Raw genomic sequence first — 22,253 nt, 5'->3', positions numbered from 1 at the left:
GCTAAAATCCGACTCTTAATTAGAGGGAATGACCCTCCGATCGGGCACTTGAATCCAATTCGGACACGAACAGCAATCGCCTTTACCGGACCCGAATCCGAAACGTTGGCTCGGCGATACGCGCGATTGCGGGGTGAATCGCTCGTCGCCGGCGCCTTCGAATTCGACCCATACCCCACCAGCGTAGCCCATCTCACCCATCATCGATCGTACTCGTCTCCTAAAACTCTCATTCTTCTTCGTCCACTTCCCCACCCCATCGCCCCTCACTCCCTCTCGCGATCATCCTAAACCCTTCTTCGCCGGAGCTCGCGGCGGCGTGGGTGGCGGCGAGGGGCGAATGAAGTGCCCCTCCGTCGCGTGCCTCTGGCCCTCCGCCCCTCCGCCGCACCGCGTCACCGCCGCCGCCTCCGCCTCCGCCTCCGCCTCCGCCTCCGCCGCCGCGGCGCTCTACACCGGTGGATCGGACGGATCCCTCGTGTGGTGGGACCTTTCCGATCCGGAGATCCGGCCCATCGGGCTCCTCTGCGGCCACGCCGCCCCCATCGCCGACCTCGCCCCCTGCTCCCCCTCCGCCGCCGCGCCCTCCATCCTCAGCGCCTGCTCCGACGGCGTCCTCTGCGTCTGGAGCGGCGGAGGGCGTTGTCGGCGGCGGCGAAAGCTCCCGCCGTGGGCCGGGGCGCCCTCCCTCCTCGCGCCGCTCCCCCTCACGCCGCGCCGCGTCTGCGTCGTCTGCAGCTCCGCTGACGCGGCCGCTCCCCACCCCAACGAGGACGGCGAGGAGGCTTCTACGAAGAGATCGACCAAGTGTAACGTTCTGATCGTTGACTCGTGCACCCTCAACGTAGTCCAAACAGTGTTCCACTCGTACCTGTCGATCGGGTCGCCTACGGCAGTGGCGGTGGTCCCGGCGGTGGAGGGCAATGTGAACAAGAAGCATGATGTAGTGTTGGTCGATGGGCAAGGGCGTATCCAGCTCTTGGCGATATCAGAATCCGACCATGATGGCCAAAGTGAGATTTTTTCCTATTGTAGCTCTTCTTCCGATCTCGGTTCATCTCTTTTGGGGGAGAATTCGTTCGATGGGGCTCAGGCAGTGGCGCTCGCTGGCGATGGAAAGCTCGTGGCGTTGGTTTTCGGATCTCGGTGTTTGTTTAAGTCCGTAGCGGATGGAGCCATCATTGGGGAGATCTCTTTGGTTGGTACTTCCCTTTACAATGAGGACTCTTCATCAAAGGTTCGGCTCATCGGCGGCATTTTTCTTCAGGACGATGATTCAGAAACTGGGAATTCATCTAATGGCGTCATAAAAACCGTTGCTTTATGGAATACTAATGGTGCAGCAGTGGTGTTTAGAATTTCCTTTTCTGGTGTTGCATTTGACTTCAAGCCTCTGTGTGAGATTCCATCAATTCCTTCTAGTTCCGAAGGGAAATCGTCGATTCATTTTTGTCAGTTAAAAGGTGATCTTATCCAGATCGTATCGAACTGTGTCACGGTCGGCAAATCTTCCGTGTGGGAACCACATGTCTCGAGATGGTCAATTCAACAATTAGAATCTACTGCTTTTAGCAAGCTGCTTGCGGAAGGGAGCTTTTCAGGTGAATGGCCAATAAAAGGAAGAAAAAACACAGATTTATGTAAAAGGACTGTATCTTCTTCAATGGTGCTCTCCGAAGATTTCTATGCTCCTTATTCTGTAGTTTATGGCTTCTATAGCGGTGAAATAGAAGTTATTCGGTTCATAAATCTGTTTCCGGAGGTAAAATCTGGTATTGGAGGCATCTATCCTCACATCTCCGAGCAGTTCTTTTCAGGACACTCGGGTGCAATTCTATGTTTGGCGACACATCGAATGCATGCACAATCCAACGAACAGAACTTCAGTCGAGTTCTAATATCAGGTAGCCTCGACTGTACAATCCGTGTATGGGATTTTGACACGGGTAATCCCCTTTCATCGTTCCACCATCACGTGGCTCCTGTTAGGCAAATTATACTGCCGCCACCTTGGACTAATAAACCCTGGAATGACTGTTTCCTCTCCGTTGGAGATGATGGCTGTGTGGCTCTTGTTTCTCTTGAAACTATGAGGGTGGAGAGAATGTTTCCTGGTCATCCTAGTTACCCATCCATGGTAGCATGGGATAGCAAAAAAGGCTACATAGCTTGTTTGTGTAGAAATCTTCTGTCTTCGCATAATGCCGTTAGTGTTCTATATCTGTGGGATGTGAAATCTGGTGCTAGAGAACGGATTATTCGAGGGGCAGCTTCCCATTTGGTTTTCGACCATTTCTGTAGGGGAATAAATAAGAACTCTATTACGGGTGGTATTTTGGGAGGCACGACCTCGGCTTCATCACTGCTTCTTCCTGTTTTCAAAGATAAGAACAATTCACAGTTGAAAAATAGTTCAGTAAGGAATGAGAAGGGTACAACTGGCAATTTTCACAGGGGTAAAATGGATACTATTGAGTTCACTTCTCTTGCTCAGAGCAGTAAGGAGAAGGAACCAGCTCGTGATGATTTCTTTCGGAATAGTTCTACGAAGATTCCTTCTCACAAAATTCTTCAAAAGAAAAAGCTACCCATAAAATGTTCTTGCCCTTTTCCTGGCGTTGCAAGTATTAAGTTCGATCTTTCGGCTCTTATGTCCCCCCTCATTGCCATGCCAAACTGTGATGTTAAGCAGCTAAAAGCCCATCATTCTGACCATGAATCGCAAGAAATACCTTTTGAAGCTGGAACTTCTAATGATAATTCAAATGTAATCGACAGTCCTTCAAAAGAAACACTAGAAGGACGTCTACTTCGGTTCAGCTTATGCTTTTTACACTTATGGGGTGTTGATGGTGAGCTAGATAAATTGCTTGTTGATGAGATGAATATATGCAAGCCAGAAGGCTTCCATATAGCTCCTGGTGTGGTGGGGGATAGAGGTTCTATTACGTTAATGTTTCCTGGCATGTGGGCTACTCTTGAGGTGAGTTTATATCAACTATATCTCCTTTTTGAGTTTATTGTTTAAGGCTCAATATAAATTCCAATATTCACTTTATGGTACAGCTTTGGAAGTCTTCATCTGAATTCTGTGCAATGAGATCCCTCACCATTGTTTCTCTCGCTCAACATATCATCACTTTGTCCCATTCCTGTACAACTGCTAGCAGGTACATTTTCTTCAATTGTCAATCAGCTGTTCTATTTACATTGTTCCATAATTGTTAATAAGAATTTTTGTAATAATTGGGGAACTAGTTTTTGATGCCAAAAAGACTCTGGCATGAGGTTTTTTTTCCGACTATATTTCTCATTTTTGCTTTTTTTTTATTTTTATTTTTTATTTTAATTGCAGTGCCTTGGCAGCATTTTATACGCGGAATTTTGCCGAGAAAGTTCCACACATAAAGCCTCCTTTGCTCCAGGTTGTCCAACTGCTTATTCTCTGTTTGTGTTTTCTATATTATTGTTGATAATATGTATCATAAATTATATGAGTTTATTCGGTGTGCAGATAATTGTCTCACTTGGCAAATACTTTAGCTTTTATTTAAAAAGAAGCATCATGCAGCATTGTCTAAATATATTGTCATCAATGTTATTTGCATTTTCAACTGCAATTAGTTGTACTTTTTACTGTTAGAAAGAATTTAAGGTTATGGTTGACTAGAGTATTTGTTAGAAAAGAAAAAAAAAAAACTATTTTATGAATACTGGCTCGCCAATAGTGCAACTTGGGTAAATTTCTTCACATATTTAAGTATGTTAGTGCCTTCATATATTTGATCAATGGTCTTCAATCGTCTCCTGTGTTGTACATCCATCAACGATGTCCGTCTCTACTCAAGAACTAAACTATGAGTTTGTTTAGAAACTGAAATATAATATACTCTTTCCTTTGTTGGGGTTTTGGAACTAATACACGCATACCATGTGTTCAGCTCTTGGTGAGTTTTTGGCAGCATCCTTGTGAGCATGTCCGCATGGCTGCACGCTCTTTATTCCATTGTGCAGCTCCACGTGCTGTTCCATGTCCCCTGTATAAACAAAAGATCAAATCTTCTGAATTCCCTTCAAGCCCGTTGAACCATGTGGAGAATCTCCTTCCAGATATGAAGAATGCATCTTTAACTGACTATTTAGAATCCGAGAGAAATACGGAAAATCTCAATCGGCATGAATCTGAATCATCTCCCATACTTTCATGGCTGGACTCATTTGAGAATCAAGAATGGGTTTCTTGGATTGGTGCAACAAGTCAGGATGCAAAAGCCTCTAATATCATCGTTGCAGCTGCTTTAGCTGCTTGGTACCCTAGCATTGTGAAGGATGAACTTCCAAATTTAGTTGTTAATCAGCTAATCAAGTTACTTATGTCCATGAATGATCGATACAGCTCGACAGCAGCTGAGCTCTTAGCTGAGGGAATGGAAAGTACGTGGAAAGACTGTTTAGGTGCTGATATTCCTAAACTTACTGGAGATATATTTTTCCAAATCGAATGCCTTAGTGGTTCCCCTGCTAGCTGTGTGATATGGAATCCAGTAGTTGCTGTTACTATTCGGGAAGCTTTGGTTGATATTCTTCTACCGACCTTAGCTATGGCTGATATAGTAGGATTTTTTGGTGTTATTGAAGGTCAAATTTGGGCAACTTCATCTGATTCACCTGTTCATTTGGTATCAGTGAAAACTCTTATCAGAGTAGTCCGCGGTTCTCCCAAGACCTTGGCACCATATCTTGACAAGGTATGTGTTGCTATTTACTTCATGCTATGCGGATAGTAATTTTCTTGACATAACATCTTAATTGTGTTCAGTTCCGGATGATTGGTAGTTTCTATTTCTTTTCTTTTTGTTTGCTTTTAGGTAATTGTCTGTCCAACATTATGAAGTCCTATAAGCCATCCATTTTCAGTGTTTTATTTGTGCATCATATGTCTTAATTCATCCATATATGTGATGCAGCTGGGAAATATAAATATAAATAACAGGGGTGATAGCACATGAATGTTGTTATCTTAGTCACAATGTCACAATTCAACATCATATCGTAATTTCCTACAAGATGGCATTTAAACAAGAAACTTTCTTAGAATTGCATGCATCTAATGTCCAAGTTTTCTGTCTCTATGTAGAAATGAATCACCAACTCGGTCCCCCACGATACCCCTCCACCCCCACCCCCCACCCCCCTCTTTCAAGTGTATCCAATTCTTTGGGAAACAAATTCTCTGGCATCTCCCCCTCGTTGCTTATAGCTCTGATGAAAGGTGAATTTTGCAGGTAATAAACTATGTTTTACAGACGATGGACCCTAGCAATTTGGTCATGCGTAAGGCTTGCCTTAGTGGCTCTATGGTTGCATTAAGAGAAATTGCACGTGTATTTCCAATGGTTGCTCTTAATGAATCTTTAACACGGTTGGCTGTTGGAGATGCTATTGGAGATATTCATACTGCTACAATACGCGTCTATGACATAGAAAGGTATGTAGTTTAATATTTAACATGGTTGCAAACTCATGCGGTTTACTAGGTGCAAATTTGAACTTGAACTGTAATCTGTACTCTTTCATTCCTTTTGTTGATTAAACAGTTATTTTAATATATTTTCTTTCTTTTTCGTAGTGTGACCAAAATAAAGATATTGGATGCAAGTGGACCACTGGGTCTTCCAAGTTTACTTGAAGGAGCATCGAGTACAAAGATTGCTATAGCAATATCAGCTTTGAGCTTTTCTCCAGATGGAGAGGTGAGCTAAATCTGGTATTTTCCAATAAAGAAATGCAAGAAGCAAATCAGCATTGTGCAATGGTCCGACGAACCAAATTCTAGATTTGACATGCATTGGCATTACACCTCAAGGCCAACTTTGCAGTAATTATTGCAAGCAAATTGTTTTTTTTTTCGAATTTGGGTTTATTCTTTTGCAGAGTTTGATTTTGAATATTTTTGCCTATTGAGTATGAAGACCAGATACATTATATAGTTCTTAAATATATTCTGACTACTTTGATCAAATTCCTCAATTATAATTTGGTGTCATTTTGGTAATTGCATGTATCTTCTTATTTGTTGAGTATAAACATGAAAAAGCATAAAGCGAGTTACCAATTATTAAAATATCATATAAATCCTTGCTATTTTTCCTTTTTAATTTTTAGATGATCTTTTTCTCTTTGTGGTTTCATGCATGAATGATTTCCTTTACTGTCTATGGTGCATCTGTGAAACTTTGATCAGTGTAGCTGGAATGTCTATATTCTCTGGTGCTCATTTCGTCGTGTATTTACTGTATCAGGGGCTCGTTGCTTTCTCTGAGAATGGGTTGATGATCAGATGGTGGTCATTGGGAACTGCATGGTGGGAGAGGATCAGCAGAAATAGTCTTGTTCCTGTCCAATGCACCAAGCTCATTTTTGTTCCTCCATGGGAGGGCTTTTCACCTAACTCTTCTCGTCTGAGTATAATGGCAAGCATTATAGGGAATGGAAAACAAGCAAATTCTCCGGTAGTACATTTGTCTACTTTTCTCTTTTTTCCCTCAAAATGTCCTCTTACATATTATTTAGCCACTCTTAACATGTTAATTAGCAAGGGCTTAATCAACATTAATCTATTAGTAACTTGCGTTGCTATCATTTCTCTTCTATTAACTTGTTTTCTTCTGAAAGAGATTAAACATTTTAGCATTTCTGTAATCTCATTTCTTGTATAATCTACAATTTTGAGTATGCTGATTTCCCGAAGAGCTGATTCTTGTCTCCTATATTGTTATTGGTCATCCTCAAACTTATTCTTATTCTTTGTACAAAGCGGATAATTAAGATCAGGGGCTTTATTTTCCAGTCTCAAGAGCTTTCTGTCTGTACAGGATAAGCTGAGGGAACTCAATGATGCTGATAATCTGAAACTGTTAATTCACAATCTTGATCTTTCTTATCGGCTTCAATGGATTGGAGGAAGGACTATTAAACTCACAAGGCATGGCCAGGAGTTGGGCACATTTCAGTTGTGATCTCATCAATGCTAGCTGAATTGGTGACTTATCTTGAGGAGATTGTGCAATTAGTTCACTCGTTTACGCACCAGGTGTAAGTGCACGTTTCAGTTGTGATCTCATCAATGCTAGCTGAATTGGTCAGTTTTCATAAAGAGGTTGTGCAATGAGTTCACTCGTTTACGCACCAGGTGTATGCGCAGTTGATGATTCTGGTCGCTATATAAGGTATGAACTCCTCTTATATGTCTAATTCTAACACTATGCTAATATGTGAAGAAAACTAATCTTGTGAATGTTTTTAAATTACATAATTAGACCTCTACCTTCACTGTTTCAATGAAGGTTTTACTTACCCCTCATTTTCTTGCTTTAGAAGCCCTTTCTATGAGCTTGTAAATATAACATAAGCAACCAGCTGCAGTGCTTCTAATTCGCTTATGGTTAATGCTGCTGAACTGGTCTTATGTTTGTACTAACCTCCATGTGTCAATCATATTGCATGGCTCAAGCTGCCTCTCATGCTTTTCAAATTTAACTATGTGAACTTTGAAGTCAACCAACCTAGCAAAAAATGTTCACTGCAGCTAAACTAATTCTAATCATTAATACCTTATAAAGCACTGCAAACTCACTTATTACGATTTTGCTTTTCAGCTTTTTTCTACTTGGAAGACGATGATTTCTGAAGAAGAATCAATCTTTCTGTTTATTCCTGGTTTACTGTGTGCACTGAACTGAGCAAGGAATTCATTTGATTGAGGAGAGAGAGATTCATCTCTCTGATCATTCCTCGTTAACTGATGGTGTGATCTGAACTGAGAGGAATTCATTTTATTGAGGTAGAGCTCGTAAGTTGTCTGGGTTGTGGTGCAATGATGGATGACTCCCTCATCCAGTGCCTATGACGACAGAAAGGCGTGAAACAAATGCAGGAAAAGGGATGAAATAATAAACGAGCAAAAGCAAATACATCATGCATTTTGTACAAAGTTTTCTCCAGCATTGCACATGGATCTCTCTGCTTCGACAACTCTGGCTCCAGTGTGTTTTAAGCCAACAACTATCTATATAAGTACGTACATAAGAGGGACAAATATCAATGCCCCCTGATAATTAAGTTATGTCGCATGTATATAAAGGTTGGCATCAGTATTCTTTTGGTTGTAGATAAGCAGTTTGAGGGGGTCTGACCGTATTTATGTACAATTGTAGTGGCAGGAGTTATGTTAGTTTGATTGATGAAAGGATGTTCTTTTTGCTTATTTATTCATTTTCATGAAAGTTTCTGTATCTAACATTTCTCAATCCCCTTAAAATTGTGGATTCAACACTTGTGATGTTTCTTTTTGTTATTTATGGATAGGCCACATTCCAGTGAAATGTACAGCCCAGAAGTCTGGGTAAATGGTGAGGATCTGTTTGACCTTAATGGAGTTTTCATGGAACTCCCATTTGATTAGAGTTGTTTGAAGAAACACAGGTAGATATTTTTGTATAATATCATTTGCAACTTATTGTTGCAACAAATTTAGATTGTTTAAATTGTAGTTCCTGCTTTTGTGCTTCAAAAGCTTAGTTTGGTTTATTCACAGCAAAGGCTTAAACACGTTGTTTGCTAATTAATTGGCTGTCACTTCTCTGCATAGAAAAGTTGTTTCAAAAGCCATTCCATGTAGGAATATTGCAGTAGATTTTCCACTACTGCTCCAGCTTCTTTTGTTGACTACGTATGAATGGGATCGTTTGACTTCTCCGTGTAAGGATGGAGTACTATCATAAGTTGGAAAATTAAGCCCACGAATTCCAAATGCATTGAACATGGAGCTGTGTTCAACTCATATGATCTTCATTTAATTAGATATTAAAAATAGATTTTTTTTCAGTAATTTTATATTAATGGTCTAATATGTACGGCAACATTATTAACAAAGACTGACTAAGAGTGCCCAGTACTGGTGATGTCAACGGTTCTGACTTTTGCAGCCGTTGGATCGGAAAACAAACAACTGTAGTAAAAGCACTAATCCGGACTGCGCAACTTGTCGTCCTCTTCTCAAAATTTGGGCAGGTGTAGAATCAACGGGTGCCGCAATTTATCTATCTATTACTTGTTCAAAATGCAATAAGTGTTATGAATGAAAACTATTCCTATACAGTTTTTAGTTCCATGGATCCTTCCGATAATACGGTGTTGAAGGTAAGGGTGTGTTTAGTTTCCTCAAAAACTACTTCGAAAATTAATTTTCAGTTGAAAGACAATTATTTGATGTTTGGTTGTCTGTAAAAAAAAATTCGGAAAATTTTTTCTACAAATACACTGAAAATTTTGGATTTTTAGAGCAGAAAACGAAAATCTACGGTAAAAAACACAGGGCGGCTACTTGACTTTTTGCACGCGGTCCACGAGGACCGCGGTGGGCTTCACCTCTTGGACTGCCAGAGAGAGAGAGAGAGAGAGAGAAGGGCTTCGATTATATATAGAGAGAGAGAGAGCAGGGCTATTGTGATACTAGGAGCTTATGGTCTTAACTTTCTAACCATATCATTAATTTCTTTTCAATTTCTCTTTTTTCTTTTATTCTAACTATCCATCAAAATTGATGAATATTTAGAAAGTTAAGAAAATAAGAACTGCTTTACTTTTAATAGTACAATAGCATATATATATATAGAGAGAGAGAGAGAGAGAGAGAGAGAGAGAGAGAGAGAGAGAGAGAGTAGGGTTATTATACTTTTTGGTATCGTTTGGTTCGGGGATAAGCAAAAAGTGGGTATTCCAGGGATAGGTATAAATTGAGGTATAAGCGGGGATTAGATCAATTTTATGTTTGGATAAAAATTGGATTATTCCTATGAATAAGAAAAATAACGTTTGGTTAGATAAGATGGAGTAAGATTTAAAGTGGATAATTATAAATAAAAATTAATAATATTATCACTTTTTTATTTATATTAGAATTTAAATTTTTATATTTTATATTTATATTTTAAAATTTAAAATTTTAACTTTTAAATTTCAAATTTTGAAATTAAAATTTAAAATTTAAAATCTCAAATTTTAAATTCAAAATTTAAATTTTAAATTTCTAACTTTAAATTTAAGATCAAATTTAAATTTGAAAAAAAATAAAATTCAAATTTAAAATTTCAAAAATTTAAAATTTCAAAATTTAAATTTAAAATTTAAAATGTGGAATTTAAAATTATAAACTTTAATTTTGAGATTACAAATTTTAAATTTTAAATATAATTTATTATAATATTTTAAATTTTAAATTTATTTAAATTTTAAATTTTAATTTATTTTAATATTTAAATATAATTTATTATAAAATTTATTATAATATTTAAATATAAATAATATGTATTAATATAGCACAATTAATAATTTTATAATAAAAATAATGTATTATAATATATAATATATTATATTTATATAATTTAGTTTTAATTTATTTTATAATTTTAATTAAGTTTGAAATTAAGCATGGGAATAGCACTATTCCGCCAAAATGGTGGAATAGTAAAAAGCTTGCTATTCCGGAATAACCGGGAATAGCAAGCTTTGACCGGAATAAAATATCCCGGTAAAAAATGACTCCGTTTGGCGGAATAGCGGGGATAACTTTCGTTATCCCCGCTTATCCCCCGAACCAAACGGGGCCTTTGAGTATTGGGCCCTTCGTAATAATAAGTTGTTTTTTATGATGGGATTTCCGAATCGACGATTCACTCCGTTAAATATTGATCTAGAGTATTTGAAACTTCTAGAAAATAAATTTCGTAATTTTTCGAAATCATAATAAAGTCCATCAAGGCATAAAATGAATGATCGAAATTGAACGACATCCTAAAAATGGATGATTGGATCCTTCAATTTAAGATCGGAGTTATTGATCTTTATCTAGGTAGTGAATAAAATTTTCTATCAAAAATTCAACTGATTCCGATTCTTTTACACCGTTAAACTAGCAAATATCTCATACTGGCTGTTAAAAATTATCAGTTTTGTGACCTTTTGATCGTAAGATAAATGATGTTCAAAAATTATAAATTTGATTTCTAAAAGTTTTAAATGCTCTAGATAACGTTTAACGATATGAATTGTCGATTCGGAAGCTCTATTATCGAAAACGACTTATGAGTACGAAGGCGATCGTACTCACTCATAAGAGTATAGTAGCTGGATATATATATATATATATATATATATATATATATATATATATATATAGTATATATATATATATATAATATAGTCAGCGCTATATTATCGTAGCCGGGGCCTCCCGTCTACCAAGTTGTTTTTGATGATGCGGCTTCCAAATCGCACGATCGGCTCCGTTAGACTTGATCTACACTATTAAAAATATTTGAAAATTAAATTCATAATTGTTCGACATCATTTTGACTAGTGATCAAAAGCTCAAAAATTGACCATTTAATGGCCGATGTGGCGTGTTTGTGAGTTTAAGCGTGTAAAACAATCCAAATCCGATGAAAATTTTTATAGAAAATTCTTTTCACTATTTAGAATAAGATCAGTATATCTGATCTTGAATTTAAATCTTTTATCATCATTTTTTATGAGATTTTATTTTGAGCGTTCAATTTTAGACTATTTGTTTTAATAGATAAATGATATCGAAAAATTATGAAATTTAGTTTCCAAAGTACTTTTAATAGTGTAGATTCAAGTCTACGGAGCCGATCGTCGATTTGGAAGCCGCATCATCGAAAACAATTTGGTAGCACGGAGGCTCCGTGCTACGATAGTACGTAGCCGGACTCTCTCTCTCTCCTGCTCTCTCTCTCTCTCTCTCTCTCTCTCTCTCTCTCTCTCTCTCTTATATATATATATTATATATATATATATATATATGTATATGCAGATTTCGTTACCATCGATTTGCTTTCAATAATGAAATCTCTAAATTACCACTTAAAATGTCTCGAAATCAAAATTGCTATTTTTGTTAGAGAAATCAAATTTCATGATCTAGACGCGCCAAGTTGGACGGATGGTGTACAACAAATATATTAATTGAAGAATAGCATAAAGGTATCTCTGGATGTGTTTGTATGTATAGCAATTCTCACCTAACCCATCCGTTCATCTTTTAAATTACGCAACCAAATTATATCATTAGGGAACAATATGTGCATCGTGTGTACTTATGATCACGCTTTACATTTTCAATGAAAGTCTATGAACAAATTTTGAAAAATTAAAAGATGTGATTTCATCGTGGGCTTGATAAATTTAGATATATCTCGAGTAAAAATATTTGCACGAAACTTCCAATTATTGTTATAATCCACAATTGAATCTCAAAAAATCATATACTCTGAAGCACATGAGAAAAAGATCTCTATAGTATGATTTATATTATTAAAAAAGAAGTTATACAAATTAATAGGATATATAATGGATTTCTTATACAATTCGAATTAAAGAAAAGAGCCGCAATCGCTTCAACACACATTCTTTTTCCATCTAAAAAGCAAGCATTATATTATATGTTCATCAAATTTATACCTTAACTTATAATAGGATTTTTCACTAAATATTTTCTGCAAATGCTTTTTTGAAAGAAAGGTAACATACTATCCGTTTCGTTTATTTTTTTAAAAAATAAACTTAGTTGAAAATATGAATCAATTAGAATTCAAACTTGAAATCTCGAATATTAACTATTAAATTTTTTACTACTTGCGCGAAGAACGATTAGTTACATTTTCTGCAAATGCTACCTACATATGTTACTGTGTTAGGTCCAATCGGTCATGCACGTAAGCACGGATATATAGTACAATGATTTGAGTGGACCTATCAATTATTATATTTGCCCATTGGTGCTCAAATAGCCTAACAAAAAACAATCAATGGAGCTACAAACAAATTTCTATTGCAGTAAAATTTTAAGACCTTCTTTTTCTTAAATATTCTACTAAAATAGCTAGCTGTAAAAGAATAAAAAAGTGTAAATTGAGCCCAAACAGGCTCTAATACTTTTGCTTGCTTGAATCAATTTTTCATTGTGTAGCTAGAGTTGTTTGGACCTGCCCGATCCAACTGCTGATGATGCATGAAAAGGCACAGATAATGCATATAAGGGGTCGTTTGGTTGGATGTAATTATAAATACACAGTGTAGTTAAAAATGTATGCAGTTGAAAATGTAACAGTTGTATATAATTACATATAGTTTGTTTAATTTTGTGTAGATGCAACTGTTGCAGCTGTATTTCTTCTGTTTGATAATTTGAAATTGATAGTTACATTTGTGAATCTTATCACCTCTTTAGATAGAGTGGTGAGATTACCTTCACTATACATAAAATAATTATATAATTTTATGAATCATTCAAATTTACTATTTATAAATAAATAAGTGGATATATNATAAAATAATTATATAATTTTATGAATCATTCAAATTTACTATTTATAAATAAATAAGTGGATATATATAATTTTTTTTATATTTTTTAATAATTCTTTGACTTATCAATCGAAACATTTAAAATTTTTAATTATTTAATTTTAATATGTAAATCAAATTTTAAAAATTTAAACAATTCTCTCATTTTTTTTAATCAAATTTAAAATTATAATTAATTAAAACTTATTAAGTTGACATACACAATCATATTCTATGAAAATTTAGAAAACAAAAATATTTTTTATATTTTGAATAAAATAAATTTAAAAATATTTAATTTTTTGCTCAAAACTTGTGTCGCCTAAAAGATTTTATTAGTATGAGTTTATTTACAAATATTTTTATTTATCTATATATATTATTTATTTATTTATTTATTATTGTTAATTTGTGGGTGATCCTATTCCTCGTCAATTGCTGCAGTTGGAACTGCAGCCAATTTGGATGTAGTTCTAACTACAACATATGGACCTTCTTGTGCAGTTGTAACTATAGCAGTTGTATTCAACTGCATTAAACCAAACACAGAAATTGAGATTGCATGCATTTGTAACTGCAGCGCAATTGTAAATGCGTTCAACCAAACATCCCCTAAAAGCCAAACTCGAATCATAAATAAAATTCTATTCAGGCTCAGAGCTCCGTTTACAACCGTAATAAAAGAGATTGTATTATATGCTATGCGAAACTACAAGAAAAAAATAATTTATTTACTTACATAAGGAATATTACATTATGCATAATAATATAGTAATGATGCCGTTAATGGAAGTATATTTTTATATTAATTAAAATTGCTACTACTAAAAGCAGAAGCAAAATTCCCAAAACCTTAGGCTAACAAATAAAAAGGTCCTAACAACACTCTATAATATATTATTTATGTACAGTGCGCTGTCAAAATGGAGAGGGGTGAGAGCGTGTCTTCGCGCTTTTGCGCATCCGCTCCGTCCTTGTCCATTCGCTTGCTGTGTCGTCGACGCATACGTTGAGGCTGGGCCACGCGCGGTCCCCCTCGCGTAAAACTGCCGAGACCTACTACGTCCATGCCGACAACAACTGTCACCCCCACCCTTCCAGTAATTACACACCATTTTATTTTTATTTTAGTTAGAGCTTCAAATAGTAAATAAATTTTTTTTTTCTGATATTTATTTTTATTTTTCTGATTTGTTACCGTTAGAGTGCTATTTATTTTTTAACAGAAGATAACTAAAATAATATTTTTATCATCACAAATATTATATTTTTTTAAAAAATCCTGCAGCTGTTAGAATTATACAGAAATGTTCTCTAAAAATCTCCAATTGTGATACTCTTTTTTTCTACCCTAAATAATAATATAAGAGAACAAAAAAGTCAATTTATTTCTTTCACTAACCGAGGTTAAGTGTTTTACTTATGGTTCGTTATATTTTTCTAACAGATCCTATAGTGGTACATTTAAAAAAGTTAGGACGGGTGAGGGAATCTTCATATATTTTTACCCTAATATGTGATTTGTAAATTGTAATATCAGTAAATTAAAATAATCGTTCAAGGATTAAAAAAAAAAAAAAGTCACGAGGATGGGGAGCTCACTTAACTCGCAAACAAACAAACGAGGAGTCTTATAAACGGTTTTAATTAATTAATTAATTAATTAATTAATCTCCTCTCCACCAAACCGCGTTGACTCTCCCTCTCTACACAACCACCCATGCGGTCCACAACCAAAGCGCGTTGACTTTCTCTCTCTACATTGTTCTCTCTCTAGACCCTCTCATGGGATCCATGCAGAGCATCCCAAAAAGAAGTGAGAAGGGATTGAACCGGTGAAATATTATTATTTAATATTTAAATTAAAGTTGGACATATTTATCAAATATTATTATTATTAAATATTTAATAAAGCCGAACATTGGTTAAGAATTTGATGATTTGAACCTTATTGCTTTATATTTTTAAGTAAACTTAATTTTGAAAAAATAAGCGAAGTAAATAGTTTAGTAAAATTGAATGTAAAATATAAAAAAAAATTTACATATTTTTAAATTTGTAAATAGAAATAAATAATTATTTTATATTAACTTACACGTAAGATGTATTTGAGCTGGAAAGCTAACGGACTACGACGGTCAATCTTGTATCATTACAAGGCCACATTTGTATGATCTTAATAATTTTATTATTCTTCTAAAGAATAAAAAAATAATTAAGGAAACTTGATAAGGAAAGCACTAGAAAAAATAAATAAATAAACGGAATCACCGCAATACAGAGAAATCATTCACATTGCAACTCTCAACATTAGCATACAAGAAAAGATAAAAGGAAAAACCTCGAAAGGTCAAGAAAATTACATCAGTATCTTTCCTTTTTCTTTTCCTTTTTCTTTTATAGAACAGTAGTACATCACCATCCCTTAATTTTAGTTTTTAAGGAGGAAAAGAAAAAAAAAAAGAAGCATCCAAATCATGCAGTTCAAATTTCGGCTTAAATACCTTTTCTTCTAATTACTTTTTTTTTTCTTTTTCTTTTTTTGCCATTTCTGTACACACGGCATTTCGATTCTATACCAAAACCGAAGACAAAAGTTAGGTGAGGAGCGAAGGGTGGAGATTCTTTTTTCAAATAAAATAAACGGACGGATCAGATGCTCTCTTCCACTTCCGCTTCCACTCTCTCTTCTCTAATCCAATCCCCTCCTCTTCTCTTTCTCTCTCTCTCTCTCTCTCTCTCTCTCTCGTTCGCTTTCTCTGGTGTGTGTGTGTGTGTGTATGTGTTGTTGATTCNAATAAAATAAACGGACGGATCAGATGCTCTCTTCCACTTCCGCTTCCACTCTCTGTTCTCTAATCCAATCCCCTCCTCTTCTCTCTCTCTCTCTCTCTCTCTCTCTCTCGTTCGCTTTCTCTGGTGTGTGTGTGTGTATGTGTTGTTGCTTCATGTCGGAAACGGAAGGAACAGAGGAGCGCGCGCGCGAGGGGGGGGATGGTCAACTCCCGCCCGCTGCGGTGGTCGTGTTGTTGACGGCCCACGTCGGGTTAAAGAACGGCGGCCCCAACCCGCCCTCGCCGTCGTCGTCGTCGAAGAACGCCGCGAGGGAGGCGGCGGAGGGGCCGCCATTGTTGTTGGAGGAGGGGCTCACGAAGAGGAGCTCGTCCTCGCCCACCACCTCCATGTCCTCCACAAGCAGCATCCCCTCCTCGCCGTCGTCTTCCTCCTCCTCCTCCTCTTCCTCCTCCTCCGCGTCCTCCTCCTCCTCGTCCTCCGCCTTGCGCCGCCGCGCGCGGCGGCGGAGGCGGCGGGGGACGAGCTCGTCCTCCATGGAGGCGGTGAGCGGGGTGGTGGGGGAGAGCCCCGCGGCGGCGGCGGCGGCGGAGGAGGGAGGAGTTGGCGGCGGAGGAGGGCCGCNAAAGAAAAAAGAAAAATCCGAAAGCAGTTCGATGTTTTTGCTTGCGCCTCTGCAGCACTACAAAGTAATTGAATTTTTTTTTTCAAATTTTTTTTTTTTTCCCCTACAATACAATAGATATACAACAGTTGAAATGCGTACTTTGGATATTAAAATTGAAAACAGGAGAGTTCTTTTTTTTTTTTTTGATAAATGAATAACAATTAATTAATAACATACCGAGGGTAGGGAGAGCCCTTGATGGGTTTCTGGCCGTACTTGCGCCAAGCCCACATGTCGGACGAAACCCCGTCCGCCGGGACGTGGCACACCACCCGCTTCTGCTGGTTCTTCCTGCAGCCACCCAAGCCAACCAATCAACCAATTAATCCAAAACCCTTATTTACTTAACATGGCCGCTGGCCCTAAATAGTGATTCCTAATTTCCTAAAACAAGGTTAAAAAAAAAAAGTAAAANCACCCCTAATTAAAACCCCCAAAAACTATCAACTATGCCCTAAATTGAACAAAAGAGGAAATTTCTAGTAGAAACCCTAGTAAAGGCAACATCAACTTTCTCTTTTGCCACGTTTTAACTTTTTCTTTTGCTGCTGCTTCTTCCTTTACATATGGTACACCTGTGCCAGCCATCAACAATTACTCAACCTACCTCTACCTATCCACTACTGCTTACTGCTGCTGCTGCCGCTGCTGCTGCTGCTGCTGCTGCTGCTGCAGGGGGTGGTGGGCCCCACCCGATGCCACAGCTGACACGCCCACGGCGGCGCCAGATGAGGAGGAGGGGGACGAGGGGAGAGGCGGAGGGTGAGGTTGGTGAAGGGTCCCACCGCCACCACCGCCCTTCTGCTGCTGCTGCTGCTGTTGTTGGGATTGTTTGGGGAAGAAGGCCATATAGAGCTCCTGGAGCTCCTCGAGCCCACTCCGACTCCTCCCCGCCAACAACAGATCCGGAGAAAGAAACCCATCTCCTCCTCCTCCTCCTCCCCCGACCATCGCCTCCTCCCCCAACTTCACCTCCGCCGCCGCCGGCGCAGGGAACGACGAGAACGGATCCGCCGCCGCAGCAGCAGCCCCGCCGGAGAACCTGCACCCTCTCACCACCGCTTGTAGATCCCAGTTGTTCCCGTCCTCCTCCATGTCCATGAAAAACGCCAGGTTTTTTGAAGTCGCCAGAGGCTCGCCGCGGTGGGGCTTACCTACGCATGATCTCTTCTCCCTTCTTCTTCTACTACTACTACTACTACGACGGAGAAGGTGAGAGAGGAGGAGGAGGAGGAGGAGGGAGAGAAAAGGGAGCGGCGCTGACTTTTTTTAAGAGGGAGACAGAGAGAGAGAGAGAGAGAGGAAAAGGAAAAGGAGGATGAGAGAGAGAGAGAGAGGGGGGAGGAGAGAGAGGGTCTGGTGGGTAATGGTGGTGGGGGTGGGCATTGGATCCTCCTCTAAAAAAAAGGCTATAAAAAGAGTTGGAGCGAGGAGAGAGAGATTTAAAAAACCGCCCGGTTTTGGGTATCCCACTTGACTTTGGAGAAATGTCAAAGGGGCGAGAAGAGATAGAGGAAGAAGCAGGCCAATTGCGTGCGTTACTCTCGGCGCGTTCTCTCGCTTTACGCCGTGATAAGCGGTCAAAACTGCGGATAAATTATATATTATTATTATTAATTTTTATTTATTTATTAGGAATTATTAATTAATAATTAGTAAAAAGTAAAAAGAGGAAAGTTGAGGGGGTGTGAGCAAGAGAGCGAGAGCGAGAGCAAGAGCAAGAGATATTCAGCAGACCGGATGGTGGTCACAAAAGAGAGAATCGAATTGAATAAGGTGGAGACACGGCGCAGCGGCATCTGCTGCAGACACTGACAGATGGTGGGCGCGAGCTCGGACGGTGGGGACTCGGGACTCGGGACTCGGGACTCGGGACTCGGGGTGGGGGCAGCCCTCCCTCGCTGTGGGGCCCGGAGAAGCGGAACACGTGCACTCCACGTGGGATGCGGTGGGGCACGGTGGGATCGTGGGGCCCACCTCACTGACTAAGCATTTTTAATTTTTTTATTTTTTGAGGTTTGGTTTTTTATTTTTTTATTTTTTATTTTTCAAAAAAACCGAGATGAACCTGGCGGTGAGACAAGAATCACTGCCATGGATTGTTCTCCTCTGTTGGAATCTTATTAGAGTTCATTTCGTTCGGGTCTATTTAAGATTCAACAGAAGCCAAAAATATTAAATCGTTCTCTATTACCCCTTTTTTTTTTCCGAAAAATATAGTATACTATCAACTTTGTTTATTTATTTATTTAAGAAGTTATTATAATTCCATAGATTGATTTCAACTATTGAAAATATAAATCATATTTATCTCACCGTAATTTATATTTTTCGACCAACTAAATATCCCCGTCTGTGCTAATTTATAATTAATATAGTTTTGCTAGGCTATAAAATATAGCAGTTAGAAACAAATAATTCTATCTTACAGTGAAATTATCTATCCTCTTATCTTTTGAACAAAAAATAAAAATTTATCTTCTTTGAGAGTCATCTCACTTACTGTATATAAAATAACAAAATATATAACAGAGTCTTTAGTAGCAAGTAATTATTAACCAGGCAAAAATTTACGATTATAGTGTTGCCAGCTCCATGCAGTCAAACGAGCTTTATGCAAACACAGCTGCCACGTTTTCAACCATATAATTAATAATGTTTTTAATTGGATTGTATTTATAGTTACAGTATCAGAGATGATAAGATTATGTCTCACACTTGTAAGAAGGCGTTTGGGTCCTAAAGCACAGACCTTATCTGAATTTGTAGCACTTTTACCTTCAAAAGATAATGATCTTCTAATAAAATCACAACTTTAATTGTAAATCTCTGCTTATCAGAGCCAAAACAAGTACTGTTCTTGTTGTGGGAGATGCATTAGAATCACAAGTTGTAATTTTTAAATGTCCACTTACCAGAGCCAAAGTAATTAAGTACTGTTCTTGTTGTGGGAGATGCTCACAAGCAGGACATGCACATGACACAATTCTATGGACCTGTCAAGTGGTGATGTCATCTATTTTGAATGATTAAATTTTAAATACAGAGAGAATCTTTTCAAATTAAATAAGAATTTAAAGTTTATAATAACATAATAGATCTCCAAATTCGTTAGAATGATGAGTTGGATATAAACGTGGTGATTAATTAAGTACTCGATCCAAAGACATCTTGATGGATCCAATCTGTCCATTTTTCGCTTTTTTAAGTCGTGGTCTTTCCTTCTTTGGCTTAGATAATATTCCATTTTTGACAATTTGTATTTAGGATGAAGGTTTATAAAATAAAAATTATAATTTGGAGATAGAAACGGAGCATGTAAAACCTCTCTTTTCATTATAATAAAAACACGGATGATGAATATTAAGCAGATGCGGATGTTTACAACCGCATTTGCTTGCCTAAGAACAAAGTGAAGCATGTATTTATTATTCGCTGTACCTCTATAAATCACATGCTTTAGTCCAGCGTAAAGTATGGCATATAACACATACTGCAACTTAGATATAAAAAAAAAAGGCTCTTGTACCCTAACTTTTGATAGTTTAATGGACAATTTATTTATAGAATTTTCGTTGAATATGGTCATTGCTATTCACTAACTCGATCAGTTTTATAAAATTTTACGTCTGAATTCAATCATCATTCCAAATTTTCAAACAAAATTTGAGATATTGCACTACAACAAAAACGGTCTATAGCGACACTTTTAAATATAGGTACATGTCAAAAAAGTGCTGCTAGCTAAAATTACCGACACTTTTAAAAAGTATTGCTATATGTGGGGTCGCTAGGTATATAGTGACAGTTAAAGAGTGTCGCTATAACCTAAAAGAGTGCTACTAATTTACCAACACTTATTTAAGCATTTAGCAACCGCCAAAACTCTATCTCGTTGGCTGCGGTGGCGGAGGAGGACGACAGGAAAGGCTCTTCGTCTAGAATTTCAGTGGATTGAGTGAAGAGAGAAGAAAAGATGGTAATTGATTTTTTTTTTTTTTTTTTCTTTTCTGTTTGTAATCGGGCCAAATGGACTGGGTGTGGTGGGTTGAGTAGAGTAATCTTTTATTTTTGGTTGGATTGGGCTTTATATTTAGGCATTAGTAGATGTTTTTTTAAGTTTTAGGATAAATGGGACACTTACTCAAAAGTGTCCCAAACATATGTCTCTATAACCTAATTCTGTTGTAGTGTTGCTAGCGTGTAGAATAATAAGTAAACTAACAATGCTTTTGATAACCACACACAATATATAAACTCGAAGACAACGATTCACCGAATATTCCATAAATAAGCATATCTTAATTAACTATTAATCTCTTTTGAATTATGCTGATATACTATCGACAGTGCCAAGTGCTTGGTGCTATCGAGTTTTCAGTCGTTGAATGAAAAGATATGTAATTAGGATGATATTAGTCTCTAGGGTTCAGTAGGTGGTTGGTTGAATAGTATAATCTAACGGGTGAAAATGATTAAAGAATAGATCCAACGATAGAAAATTCGATAGTATCAAGAGCCTTGTACTATTGATAAGCCGGACTCTCTTCTTTTTGTCTATATTACATCAATGTAATATTATTACCAATATGATTTTAGGCTAAAGTATGACCATTCTATACAACCCCCTAGGCGGCTAACCATCCCTCTCATTCTCTCCCCATTCTCATTCTCATTCTCTTTATGATGAGTAGTTATCTATCAAATTTGGAGATTTTGTTGGTATTATTATTATTAATATTATTATTTTAAAGAAGGAAATTGTCCCTCCTTATTTGGAGATGTGGGTAGCCATCAAGAATTTGATTGATAAACTAGAGTCTACACTCAGTCCGCTTCATAGCCTACCCCCTATTAGATATATTAGGAAATTGGATTTTTTTTTTCTGTTTTTATTTTACAAGTAAAAAGCAAAAAACACAAGCTCTAATTTAAATTTATATAAGAACATACTCGAACTCCTAGCCTCATGGTCGGCATCAGAACACCGAATCGACTGGCAGATAACTGGTGATCTGGCAATTTAGTTTTTTTAGTATTCGTTCTTAGAAACTTTGGACTCTACTTAAGCAAATGTAAGCATGCAGTTGAATACAAACACGCTGAATCAAGCTCAAACTCTTGATCATTAGAAACTATTTGAGAAGATTTTAATCAAACATTTATATTAGATTATAACTTAATGGTTTATATTTAGATTTTAGCTCGTAGTCATTGGAGAGTTTGGTCTATCGAATGTGGTCCATGAAATAAATCTTTTTGAGTGCTGAGAAAGTGAGATGAATGGGACCCGCCCATAGATGTATTTGGTTGTAACTAAAGCAGGGGCCAAGATGGTCTTTATCCACACCCATCTTGTGGGCCC

At 37.4% G+C, this 22,253-nt stretch overlaps 2 protein-coding genes across 2 annotated transcripts; one reads left to right on the top strand and one right to left on the bottom strand.

Moving 5' to 3' along the window:
• On the top strand, nucleotides 211-8,345 carry LOC109711075. The gene is made up of 9 exons (XM_020233973.1): nucleotides 211-2,983; nucleotides 3,067-3,170; nucleotides 3,356-3,425; nucleotides 3,942-4,748; nucleotides 5,286-5,488; nucleotides 5,630-5,753; nucleotides 6,303-6,512; nucleotides 6,876-7,229; nucleotides 7,659-8,345. The coding sequence occupies exons 1-8, from the start codon at nucleotides 341-343 to the stop codon at nucleotides 7,017-7,019; spliced, it is 4,305 nt and encodes a 1,434-aa protein (XP_020089562.1). The 5' UTR covers nucleotides 211-340; the 3' UTR covers nucleotides 7,020-7,229; nucleotides 7,659-8,345.
• LOC109710277 (WRKY transcription factor 22-like) lies at nucleotides 17,050-17,983 on the bottom strand. Its single transcript, XM_020232786.1, has 2 exons — nucleotides 17,598-17,983; nucleotides 17,050-17,179 (listed from the first exon to the last, which is right to left on the bottom strand). The coding sequence occupies exons 1-2, from the start codon at nucleotides 17,981-17,983 to the stop codon at nucleotides 17,050-17,052; spliced, it is 516 nt and encodes a 171-aa protein (XP_020088375.1).

Source organism: Ananas comosus, linkage group 5, assembly GCF_001540865.1.
Source record: "Ananas comosus cultivar F153 linkage group 5, ASM154086v1, whole genome shotgun sequence".
NCBI lineage: Eukaryota > Viridiplantae > Streptophyta > Magnoliopsida > Poales > Bromeliaceae > Ananas > Ananas comosus.
The sequence above is the reverse complement of the archived record's forward strand: the minus strand, read 5'-3'. Positions and strand labels throughout refer to the sequence as shown.